This window comes from Ammospiza caudacuta, chromosome 14 (genome assembly GCF_027887145.1).
Source record: "Ammospiza caudacuta isolate bAmmCau1 chromosome 14, bAmmCau1.pri, whole genome shotgun sequence".
NCBI classification, from domain to species: Eukaryota; Metazoa; Chordata; class Aves; order Passeriformes; family Passerellidae; genus Ammospiza; species Ammospiza caudacuta.
In genome coordinates this window covers 6939033-6951658 of record NC_080606.1, presented here as the reverse complement: position 1 = coordinate 6951658, position 12626 = coordinate 6939033, and the positions used below count along the sequence as shown (strand labels likewise).

General features: G+C 39.8%; 1 protein-coding gene across 3 annotated transcripts in view; it reads right to left on the bottom strand.

Annotated features, from left to right (window-relative positions):
- The window catches only part of FMR1 (fragile X messenger ribonucleoprotein 1), a 29788-nt gene extending 17514 nt beyond the window's left edge, over positions 1 to 12274 (bottom strand). The window contains exons 1-7 of one of the 3 annotated variants that reach the window (XM_058814416.1): positions 12007 to 12274; positions 3884 to 3936; positions 2883 to 2976; positions 1807 to 1878; positions 1378 to 1526; positions 299 to 392; positions 94 to 210 (exon numbers count right to left, since the gene is read on the bottom strand). In XM_058814416.1, the coding sequence (XP_058670399.1) occupies positions 94 to 210; positions 299 to 392; positions 1378 to 1526; positions 1807 to 1878; positions 2883 to 2976; positions 3884 to 3936; positions 12007 to 12057 (630 nt within the window). In that variant the 5' untranslated portion in view covers positions 12058 to 12274. The remainder of the gene's footprint in view (positions 1 to 93; positions 211 to 298; positions 393 to 1377; positions 1527 to 1806; positions 1879 to 2882; positions 2977 to 3883; positions 3937 to 12006) is intronic. The other 2 variants (XM_058814415.1, XM_058814417.1) reach the window with 2 other exon arrangements.
- Positions 12275 to 12626: the final 352 nt, after the last annotated feature.

Sequence of the window (12626 nt, the reverse complement as noted above, 5' to 3'; positions counted from 1 at the left end):
CTCAATGCAAGTCCCACCAGCTAAGAAACACATCAGGGATTTTTTTTATTATCTGTTTCACTCAAATTACTTCAGGGAAGACAAGCAACATACCTCCAGCTGTTTGCTGGCTTCTTCATTTCTCAGTATCAGGGATAGCTTGGTGCGCAGACTCCGAAAGTGCATATCAATGAGCATGTTGGCTCGCTTCGTGGTCACGTCGTTGATCGACTGCATTGGGAATAAACACAACAGTGCTTTACACATGGACTCGTGAAACAAACCACTGCCAATGCTCCAGTAAAACATTTGTACTTACCAAAATAATAAGCTGGTGGTTTTCAGAATCATATGTTACAGAAAAAGCTCCAACTGCCTTTTTGAAGTCCTTATGTGCAGATTCTTTGGCACACCTAGGAATAAAAATGTAACAAAGTTAAAAATAGTAACCACTGCATTTATGGTTAACAGCCAAAAAGATTAATTCCTTAATACAAAGAATGTAAATAAAGATTTGCAAGCTGTCCCTTTCAAAGCAGGTGTTATTTTATTCTATTCTAATTTATTTTACTAATTTTTTTTTCATTTGCTTTCACATGAGTAGGATTAGAAATATTTCAGAAATTTTCTGTATGTAAATCTGTGGAATGACAAGTTAGACAAAACTACATTAAAAACTATAATCACTATGATCAGCAAGTTCAAGATTTCAAACACATCATGAACCATTAAAATGTGTGATTTCATTTTAACCCCTGCAGCATTCTAAGGACCATATGCTCATCTCATGCTGTGCTTGGCTTCTCCAGGTTTCCTGTGTCTACTTGTGTATGCTGTAACACTAACTTCAGGAAGTTTTAGTCTAACCTGAATTTATAACTCATCCCACACTGAGACAATAACATACATCTTAAGGAAAGCAGAAAGTGACCTGAAGGTAAACAAGGGGAGTCAGTATTATTGTGACTTTTAGAGCTGTAACTACATTACAACAACAGGTCCATGGCCTAGGAGAAAGTTAGCTGGCTTTGTATCATACTCTGGGAGGTTTCATTATTGTTCAACTATTCCCAGAGCCATCATCAAATAACAAAAATTGACCAAGAATGGATTCAGATTAACCTGTGCAGACCAGTGAACAGTGCTAAGAGTGAAAATCTTAATCTGTATCACACATAAACCTTAAAATTTTGAAGAAAGTGTTTCTTCCTCCAGGAATAAACCACAATTCAAAAAATCATTGTTTCTATTTCTGAAGTATGACCACATGAATATTTGTATTTTTTACATTGCAATAAGTTAATTTAGAGTGGTAGAAAGCATTATTATTCTTCTTGTCTCAGGCTTAAGAAGTTACCCACATTCTGAAACAAGTTATAAAGAAACGCTTGTACTTACATTTGCCTTAAATCTTCAGGAACTGCCAGTTTGATTTTATGAAAAGTATCTTTTGTTGCGGGTTTATTGGGGTTCACAGATCTCAAACGCTCAATTGTGACAATTTCGTTGTATGTAGCATCACAGGCTGCATATTCTATTACGTAGAACTGATATAAAAATAATAAAATCATCCAAGCCACATATTTTATGACATGAGTGAGCATTACACTATTAAGGAAAAGGTACTTTTGTTAACTGTACAAGTCAAATTTGACTTCTCAGGTTAAGGTTAATGGTAATTGCAATTGTCCTAATCAAGAAACTCTTAAAAAAATGAATAGAGATTAGTTCAAACCATAGTGTACATCAATATATAAAGAGAAAAGAAAGAAAAAAGTATAAGTCAATATAAAAAAAATATATATATGTATATATGCATACTCCTACCTCACCCTTTATCATTCTCACTTTAGCCAACCACCAACAGCAGGGTTCTTTTTCATTTGCCCTGGAATAAACCTGAACAAAATACATACATTATATCCTTAAAAGACATCACAAAAGCTGACACTAATATGATCAGGAACTCCATAGGAACAAAACCCAGCAAAACATCTTAGTACAAAAAGTCTCTGAGCACAACACAGAAAGCATGTAACAGCAAGATTGTATGGACAAATAATAATAAATAATACAGTGCCCAATCTACTGCAGTAGCTGCCTCAGTCTTGCATGCAGTTAAAAGAGAGATAATTCAGACTTTTACATCTGTTAATATTTAATCAATAGTATTTCTAATTGTGTGTAGGTCTGATGAAGTCCTACCAGTGGGTGAGAGGGAGGTTACATATCTGCACTTCTTTAGCACATATATGCTATCAGCCACACCTATATTACAGAAGTTTTGCCATTTTCTTATTTTTCAAATTAAAAGTCTATAGAGCATGCAAGCAGAATGCAAATCTTGCAAGCCCTCTTTCTTTAAATTAATTATGAAAATAAATGTTACAATTTTATAAAATAAGGAGGTTTTAGAAATATGCTGTTTAAAGTCAATCTCTTTGCATATACATGTAAGTATTTACATATACACATATATTTCTATGTTTTTATGTACACACACATATAATGCAAATTATGATTCAGCTTGAAGCTTTGGTAACAGAGACATTATTACCTTACAGCTTAATAACCACAGTTCATTCATATTTCTGAATTAAATGTCCTAAAAAGGACTGATCTGTAAACACTGCAACATTGATCACGTCTATAAATCAGCCTATTTGTAACTCATGGTACATGGAATTGTACACGGCCTTTTGTGGTACATGGAATTGGCATGGTTTATTACTGTCAGACTCTGGCTTTGGAGATGTGCCTGACACTGTGCTTTCTGCAGTACTTGGAATCAAAGGAGGTGACATCACCTAACATGGAAGCAAACCTTCCGTGGCTTGGCTGACATTTTTCACAGCAAGTTCTCTCACTTCTCAAGACAAGAGCTGTTAATGGAGCATACACACCTCTACTTCATCGCTTTCATTTATGTCTTTATTATAGCCTGCAGGTGGTGGGAACCTCACATCATGGAATGGGATTTGTCTCTCTGGTTGCCAGCTGCAAACAAAAATCACTGTGAATGCTCTAAATATTTTCATCTTCTTTGTAAACAAAGTCAAACATTTTTAATCCAATAATTTTACAGTTTCAAATTCAGTGGAGCTTTTGTGCATATATGCATTAAAGGTAATGTGATCCAATGTATACATAATAAGAAAAAAAATCACATCTAAATGACCACTAAGCATCTTAAATGAAACCCTGATTCCCCCTGCAATCTTTTGAATCTTCTAGTAGAAGCCCCTCCTCTATTTACAGGGATGGTTTTTAACCCCAACATTAGAAACACAGATAAAAAACATTCCATAACATATTTGGACACTTCCTTCAAAAGAGGTCTGTATCTTCTATTTCTTTGGTTCTACTACAGGTAATGAAAATTTGATCAGGATCCAGTCTGAATACTGTTTTCATTTTCAGTTTCTTCAATGGAGACTGGATAATTTTAGTTTCTAGATGAGAAAATTGGTATTCATCATTTATCTATAGAACAAATTTTGTAATAATGGAATCTTCTAAAACCAAGGCAAGACATTCACACGTGAAAGAGTCAGTAATAGTACAACTGCTGACTTACTCAAACATAGATTGTCATCAGGTAAATTCAGTGACAACATGATTATCTTCCCAGTAAAACCCATGTTACTATGGTTTTGCACTTGAAAGTATTTAAATAATTTATACAGAAAGTTTATACAGAAATATTTAAATAATTTATAAGTATTTAAAGGCATTTATACAGAAATATCACAAAACAGTAGATACTAAATATAACTGTAAAACATGCCAGCAGCAAGTTTAGTGTATCTAATATACACTACTCTGCACTAAGCCATATTTAGGTCAATCAAATGCAAGGTTGATACTCTGTCATTTACAGGTACAACACCAGCAATACACTTACTTGTTTTCAAATGAAACTGTTATTGAATCTTCATGCACATCCTTTACAAATGCCTGTGGAGGAAACAAAGTATAATTATGTCTGTTTATAGACACTTTTAAAAGTAATTTTAAGCCTGTAAAACACCTCCTTTCTACAAATATTGATGACTCTCACAATGAAAGTATGTTTTAAAGTCAACCTTTTTAATCTTGCAACAGACTTATATAAAACACATACTGAAAGCTGATAACCTCCTTGGGTCCATGATTGGCAGCACACTGATACACAAACAGAATGCCTCAGCTGTGAAGACATTATTTCTACTTTTTAGAAGCAACAGGAAAGGTTAGTAGGAAATGACAAGATAGTTCAAGATTTTTAAATGTTTGGTTTTTATAATCACATTTAATGTATAGACAGGCACAGAAATTAAACATCAGTATTCCTCAAAAAACAAATGACACCAAAGCCCACAAAACCTCCAGGTCCTGTCTCTTCCTTCTTTACCTCAAAGTACATTTGAACATTGCACCAGCAAAACTCATCTATATCAATTTCAGCAGTGTCTTCCCCATATTTACTTCACCACACTAAGTCTGTAGAGCACAAACTTTAGATAAATGCCCTGGGGCCTCCCTTCCCTTGTCTCCTGGGGGAGGGACAGCAGCTGTGCTCTCCGTGCCACCACAAAGCAGAGACAGAACTAGAATTCAGCACTGAGGGCTCCTCCTGCCTTAAGCACTCCACTGCCTGATTTGGATTTGTCAATATTTAGCTTAAAGCCCCAAATGCTTCCCCCATTCCCCATCTACAGAACAGCAAGACCAGCATACTCACAACTTTGGGATGTACCAATGAAAATATTTTTCTCAGCATGAAACAATGGAGGTCACAGGTTAACCAGGGATGAAAAGATCATGGAGGTTTTATTCTTTATTTTTAAAGGACCTCTATGAACTTCTAAAACAAGGTGCTGAAGTGCTGAGTATTCCACTAACATTAGTCCACACATAGTATCATTGCAAGGTAGGTAAATAAAAGCCCATGAACATGAAAGAATAGAAAAATTTTTTCTACTAATGGAGATCCACCTTCGTAGATTAAAAACATCTCAGTAAATTGAAACTAATTTAGCAGCAACTACCACTTCTTTGGAAGAATTAATTAATGAACATTTTATTTTTCTCCATTTTATTATTCTTGCCCTTGCAAGCTTCCAAGACAAGAAGAGATCTTATCTCTTACAAGAAGGTAAGAGTCTCTCTTATTTGGAACCTAAATGATTTTTAAGAAATTCTTTTGCTATTTTTGCTTTACAAAGTACTCCAAAATATTTCCTGAGTTGCAGCAGTATTTTAGTATCAAAAAAGAGCAACACCTGACATGGGCTAATACAGAGCTCCAAGAACTGGCTAAAATGAAGTGGTAATACATGTGAATGTCATCACCCAGAGTCATTCAGTACAAGGAAAAATCCATCCAGGTTGAGAACTGAAACATAACCAATGCCACTGTGAAGTTGAAGAAAAGAAGTCGAAGAAAAGCCACAGTGATAACAGCAAAAAATTATTTTACACCTTGCTTGCCTCTCAATACTCTTAAGAACAAGACTTATTATTGCCAGCAAACCAAGGAGACTTTTAAAAGTCTCCAAATGTATTTGCATAATTATGAATTTCAAAATTCCATATTCCTTCAAAGGGGATTACAAGCACAGCTGATGTTTTTCAATGCCATGGTATAAAGACGACTTAAGGCCACATCTCAAGATCATGTTCATAGCAGTACAGAAAAGGTATTTACATGAAGAGGCAACAGAGCTCTCAGGTGATCATTATTGATACATTTAGCTCATGTTTCATATTGTGGTGTATTCTGTAAGAAGATTCCAGAACTGGAGAGGCATTTGAACAATACAATAGTAGTCCTGACTCATTTCACATTACACAGATCACCTTCAAAGGCTTCACCCACGTGTCTCCAATGGTAGTAAAGTGCCACTTATTCTTCCAGATGCAGCTGAAATGAATGCCTTTAACACCTGAAAACCACTATGATCACTACCAGACAGTAGGCATGGCTCCTTTGTGCCACAGACTGGACAAGGATTAATAGTAATACTCAAGTATGTAAAAGCAGAGATTATTTTACAAAGCAAATTCCACAGAAATTATACCAGGAACACTTAACAGCCTTCAGGAGAACAGGGAAGAGCAACACAACTCATGCCCTGAGAAACAACCTGTTCATACCTAATTTTCTCATATTTATAAAATGTCAAAAAAAATCACCTTTCCTTGTATGAAAGGTACTTTGGGAGAAGTCATCACCTTTGTGGTGATGAAAACACCAAAAGGTGTCCTCATCAGCACTCTGAAAAAGTGACAGAAAATGGCAGAAAAGTTCACAAGCACAGCAGCAAAGAGCAAGACTACATCTCATATCCAGAGAGAAATGGAAGAGAGCTCCTAACTTCCAATACACCTTGAGCACAATCCTAGGGGCTACAGCAATATACCTCATTAAGGGTAATAATGCTAAAACCTACCATTAATGAGTAAACCACGATGTGCAACAAATAAATCTAAGTTAAGCTGAAGACTAGCCTGGACCTTCAAAGAATTTAGCAATTGTATTATCTGGAAACAGTAAAAGTTGAGAGATACAGCTGGCTGAAAGAGGAATGAACTACAGTGTCCTGTCTGAGCTCTCCTTAAACAGCTCTTGCACATTGCTTTGGTCACAATGCAGAAATCAGAGGGAGCCTGAACCAGGAACACTGGTTAAACTGCTGACCTTACACTGGTAGCATCAATGCAGACGCTGCCAGGGAAAACCACAAATCTGAATTTCTTTAGCTTACACCAGGTTCAGAAGAGTCAGCCACAGAAGCAGATAAATACCTGGTTTTCCCTTCAGTCTGGCCAAAACCACTGATGTCATAACTCTGTGGTTTGTCTTTTAATTAATAGTCTCGCAAAATTACAAGAGTTCATTGGAATAAATTTATAATTAATTACAAAGTGAACAATGCCTTGCCAAATAACTAATTTCAAGTATGCAATATATGAAACATGTCTGCACAACTCTCTGTGATCTTTATGCTTAAAACCATCATGCAAAATATTTTAGTGACTATTAATACAGTCCTTAATATTTGGGTGTCTAATCCTACCTATCCAGAAAAGGGGGTTCTCCTTGTTTTCAAGTTTCTTGTGACACACAAAAATGTCAGACACTTATCACATCAGTTTACCATCATCTGGACCACAGCACCATGTCAATTTTCCTCCAATATGAATATTTAAACTGATCTGTAGCACAAAAATTGGACTCTTCAGCACTATATATTTCAATTTGTACATTTTCAAACAGAAAAGGTCTGAAACATTTCTAAGTTTTCCTTAAAAAACTAATATTTCAGCAGCAATGCCTTTGGGAAACCAAAATTAATACTTATCCAAACTGTTTGTAAGTCTTGTTTTTGTAATTCTTGTGAAATTACACACAATGCTAAAAAGAAATGAAGCCTTTAACACCATAAACCAAATTCACAGACAGGACAAGCCAGCCCCAGATGTCAGTAAAGGCAGAGAAGAGGCTCCGATCTCACAGGAGTATCAGGAGAAACACAATCACCATTCATCAGCCATTTTTAGATAAGGAGTGTAAGTAGGCATGGAAATTCAAACATAAGGGTGCAGATACATGAGCTGAAAATGCACCCCCATGAAGGGACAGAACAGTGGCTCTGATGAATTTGGACACCAAGATGAAATGCCTTAAAAACAAAGTGAAACTGGACAGAAGCAAAATGAGGTAACAGGACAGTGAAAGACTGAAGCAGCTGACATACCATTATTGCTAACAGCAGAAATAACAAGAAAGAGTACACAAAATTGTGAACAGAAGCACATTTTGTAATGGCAAAGGTTGATTCTTCTTCTCTAATGTGGGAAAAAAAAAATCAAATTTTCTACACCAAATTTGACTCTGAGTCACATAAACCATTTCATTTCTCTCCATGCTTCAGATATTATAAAGTAAAAAAGTTTAAAGCATGGCATTTCTCAAACACATAAACATTCACATTCTAAGAACGGCTATAGCTGAATATATGGTTTAAATTTTACAAATTATTTGTTTAAAAAATAAGAATTATTGGAAGCACCAGCATATTTTTATGCTAAATGGAATGATGGACACTTCAAAGGGAAAAATAAAGGCTTCAGCTGCCATGAAATTTTGCTTTTTTAAAGTCTGCTCACATCATCAGATGTGAGCATTGTCAACCATTTTAATAAAGGAGGATAATTAACTGTAAGAAGGGAAAGTAGGGAAAATATGCTTTTTAACATAAAAAGGCTGTGTTGATAACAAACGTGCATCTACTGTTAGTGTAACCATTGTGTAACATTTCATACCTGTTGGAAGGAGAATGTCAAAAGGGAACTCGGTGTATAATCAAGTCTGAGAAAGGCTGGACATACAAAGGAACAGAATAGGGAGAAGAAAAAGTCACAGAAATGGTCACCAGACAGGGAAAAAGCGTACAGGTGGTCATCCTCAGATGGACTGAGCAGACAGCTCATGAATGTACAAAGAGACTGCAGATATTGGCTGAGGTGTCTGGATGGAACAGTGAAAGAAAAAAATGGATAGAGGGCCACAGGAACAGCTGCTAATAGTGAGACCTGGAGTAATAAAGTGGTAAGAAAGATGAATTATTTTATCAGCTGTAGCTTCAATGAAGTTATCTATAAAACCAAGCAAACGACAGCAAGGCGCTGAAACTACTGGGATAAAAAGTGGAAGATTTTCACAAGGTTACAGAGCAAGAAGTGGCAAAAATTGGGTTACAGACAACACAGAGATATTAACAACAAACACCATCACAAAACTGACTGCCTCAAACGGATGTTTTCCATCTTTAGCAGAGGACACAAGAGAGAATCACTCCCAAACTCAAAAAGAAAAATCAATCCCATGTTGGAAAGGCATCCAGCACGTCCCCTTTTAGAGGGAAACACCTCAAGATAATCCCAAAAAGATAAGGCAAAGGCTGTCTATTAGTCCTCTGTGAATAAGAACTTCAAAACCCAATTTACTACTCCCATACAAGAAAAGAGATTAAGAAGATATGTGCTAATACTGCACACCTTCAAGATCTAGTTACCTGGCTGTGAGCTGCAAAAAGGCAATTTCCTCTCCCTGGATTCACAGTCCTGGTGCTTGTTGGACCAGGCTTCATGGAATAAGTAAGGAAATCTAACATTTTCTTTCCAAGGATTCTGGGCCCAAGCACACAGCAAGTCATGACTAAGCATGTCTAGGTACCAGACTGTCAATTATCCCTGAATCATGCCCACTTACTGCACTGTGCTTTCCATGGAATCATTCATCTTAGGCAAGGAGGAAAAAAATCATCAAAGTACAGAGTATGCACTAAGCAGTATTTGAATTCCATTCAGAAAGAACCAGCCTGCACTACAGCAGTCACATCAGCACACTCCAGTATTCCAGTGCACCTGACCAGAATGAAATTTGAATTCAGATCTCACAGCTGGCTATGAAGGCATCCTCCAACCATCTCCTATGCTTTGTGTGGGACATGAATCCTCTGGATGTATCTCAGAAAACACTGGTTTGTTACTTTCAGCAGGGCTTATGTGGGCAGTTTTGTACTGTAAAGATCCAGATGATGTTGGTGGGTACACTCAAAAATGTTTAGGTCCTCAGAGAGACCTGCAAGGAGGATATGAAAAGCTGAAGTGTAGGCACAACTGGGTGCCTACTTGAGCCACTTCATCCCATCCTGACTACAGCAGCCTCATACTCCACCCCCTTCCATGTCTTAGTAACAGGAGAGGTGTATTTTTCCAAAAAATTTACGTATTCTCATTAATTCAGAATTATTCAAAGCCAAATAAATCTTCACCTGTTATCAGTAAAACATGAGATTGAATAAAAGAATTGTTTTGCTTTTGGTTTGTTTGAAACATTACTGCTGTAAATCACTTCTCAGGAGGCTGCTTAAAGAAACTTGTAAAATGGAAAAATAAAATCATCCTGCAATTAACTTCACACTTGACATCACTGCACACTTCTTGCTAGGCTGGGTCAACATACATTTTTTACAACTGAATTGCCATCTCTAAGATGGGCATAAAATTCACAAGAAAAACATTAGATATATTACTTTATAACAGAGTGTTAGTCAGATATCATGACGAAAGAGAAATCTGTAATTAGAATTCAAGTAATTCAAATTAGGGGAAACCACAGGAAAATTGCTAGTTTATACTGAATATTATTGCATGAGAGTGTAAAACAACTCCCACTCTTTTATTCTTTAAAAATAAATGTTGCATTTATTTTAAATGTGATGCTCCATCTCAAGAGGTAATTCAGGTGAAGACAGATAAATCCATATGCCCATTTTTCCCTTTAGACAATTTAACCAAAGCTGCTTGGTTAGTGAGAAAGAGCAAACAAAAAAAAATCCTGTCAAAATTTCTAGAAGTTAAAAGATAAACATAACCATACTGCTTGGGGCAATGGCTGGTTAGAACCTGGGTGCACTAAATCATGACCAAGCTTCCATGAACATATGCTCAGATTAAGCTTTCACCTACACACAAGGGGTATTGGGCCCCCATGGTGTCAAATCTGAAAACAAACAATTAAAGTTTCAGAAGCTTTCAATTCTCCCAGGTTTATTCAATATTTGTCACTAAAGAAAGTACCATGTCATTATTACCATCATCTCCTTCACATCATTGTGTAACTATAATTTGATGAAAGCCTCATTAAAAGTTCTAATGTGCAATGCATTTACTCCTTCTGCTTCTTTCTGACCAAATACTGTACCTTTAAAAACCTAAAACATTTTTAGAAGTGCTAGATTATTTAATTCCAGGAAGCAATATACAGATCTAGAACTTTGACTACAGCACCGTGAGCTCACAGGATGCTTATTTACCACTGATTTGTATCTCATACTGCTTCTTTTCTTTTTTGAAAAAAAAAATTATTTTCAGAATTGGATAGCACACAAATTTTAAAAATAAGCTTTTAAGAGGTCTGTTTTTCTTAGAAAAACTCAGAGGTGTTGGAACTACATCATTTGGCTATCTACCTGGCTTAGCACAGGAACACGTGAGTGTGAAACTCTACCCGGTCCCTCAATGCTAACATAAATATTGGATGTTGCACTATAACTAGGCCCAATTTTTAAAGTCCTAGGATCATTTAAACCATGGGAAACCTGCAGGAACTGATCCATGGCTGTTCCTGGTATGCTGATAAGAGGTCAATGAGACTAGGCCCAAACCAACCATATCCGAATTTTATTTTCTGTAAAACTGCAAATTATACCCTATTAATACGCTGATTAATACAACTCAACTCATGCAAAGCCACACAATACTAGACGGTATTAATAAAACATATTCAGCGCTCATATGTTCAAGGCTCAGGGTTGGCTTTATTAAGCATAAGGGCTGGGAAACAAACATGCAATGCCACTAAATAATTTCAGTAAGAAGAGGTAGATTTGATATCTATATGTATTCAGGGACTCAGCACAGATAGATCTGGCCAAGCAATGCTGTCTTTAATATCACCAGGCATGGCATTAGGAGCAAGAATCCACCACAGCGTTTCATCAGGAATGTGCATTAACGAGGGCCCCCCTCCTCCCCGCCTTGCAGGCCGTGCTCATGCAGTGCAGCTCTCCTGGAAACCCGGACGCCGAGAGAGACTTTCCTTAAGTAGCGACAAAAGCTGAGGATTTAGCAATTAATGCCCCATCCCAGGGCTGATCCTCGCTCAGCCCGGGACGAGGCGGCCCCGGGCGCCCCTTCCCACAAAGGGGGAAGGCCCGAGGCCTCCCCGCTCTCGCTCCTCATCGGGCCTCGAGTCCGCTCAGCGCCGGCGGCCCCCGGCTCGCTCTGCGCGGCCACCGCGAGGGACCCGCCGCGGCCTCCACCCCTGCCTGCTTCTCCCTCCTCCTTCCTGCCCCGGGGCCTCCGCTCTCCCTCAGCGCGGGGAGGAGGAGCCGCCGCCGCCTCCTCCTCCTCCTCCCGTTGCCGTGCCCGCTCCCTCCCCTGGGGCCCGGCCCGGCCGCGAGCACCCGGTACCTTGTAGAAGGCCCCGTTGGAGCCCCGCACCTCCACCACCAGCTCCTCCATGTTGTGCGCGGTGCGGGAGACCCGGGCCCGGCGCCGCCTCCCTTCCCTTTCTCTGTGCCGGCGCAGGCGGGGGAGGAGCGGTGTGTGTATGCGGGGCGGGGGCGCTCGGTTCACGCCGAGCCCGGGGGTGTGGCCACCCTGGGCGGGAGCGGGGGGCAGCGCCGGGGGCTCCGCTCGGCGCCGCCGCTCCGGGCCCGGGGCCGCCGGAAATGAAACCGAAACGGCGGCGGGCGGCGCGCGGGGGGCGCGCGCAGGGCGCCCGGTTCGCACGCGAGCGCTCGGGGCCCGCGTCACGTGACCGCGGGAGGGGCGGGGCCGGGAGCGGGCCCGGGGCAGGCGCGCGCCGCTCGCTCGCCCACCCGCCGCCGCCGCCGCCTCTGTAACGGCCCCGCGCGCGCGCAGCCGCAGTGGCGCGGGGCGCGCGCGAACCCGGCAGTTGCGGAGCCGAGGTCCCGCCTCCCCCCCTCCGCCGCACCCCGCCCGGCGCGCGCCGAAGTGACCGCCCTGGCGGCCAATCGGGTCGCGCGGTGCCGCGCCGCGCGCCTGAGTGACCGGCACTGCCGGCCAAT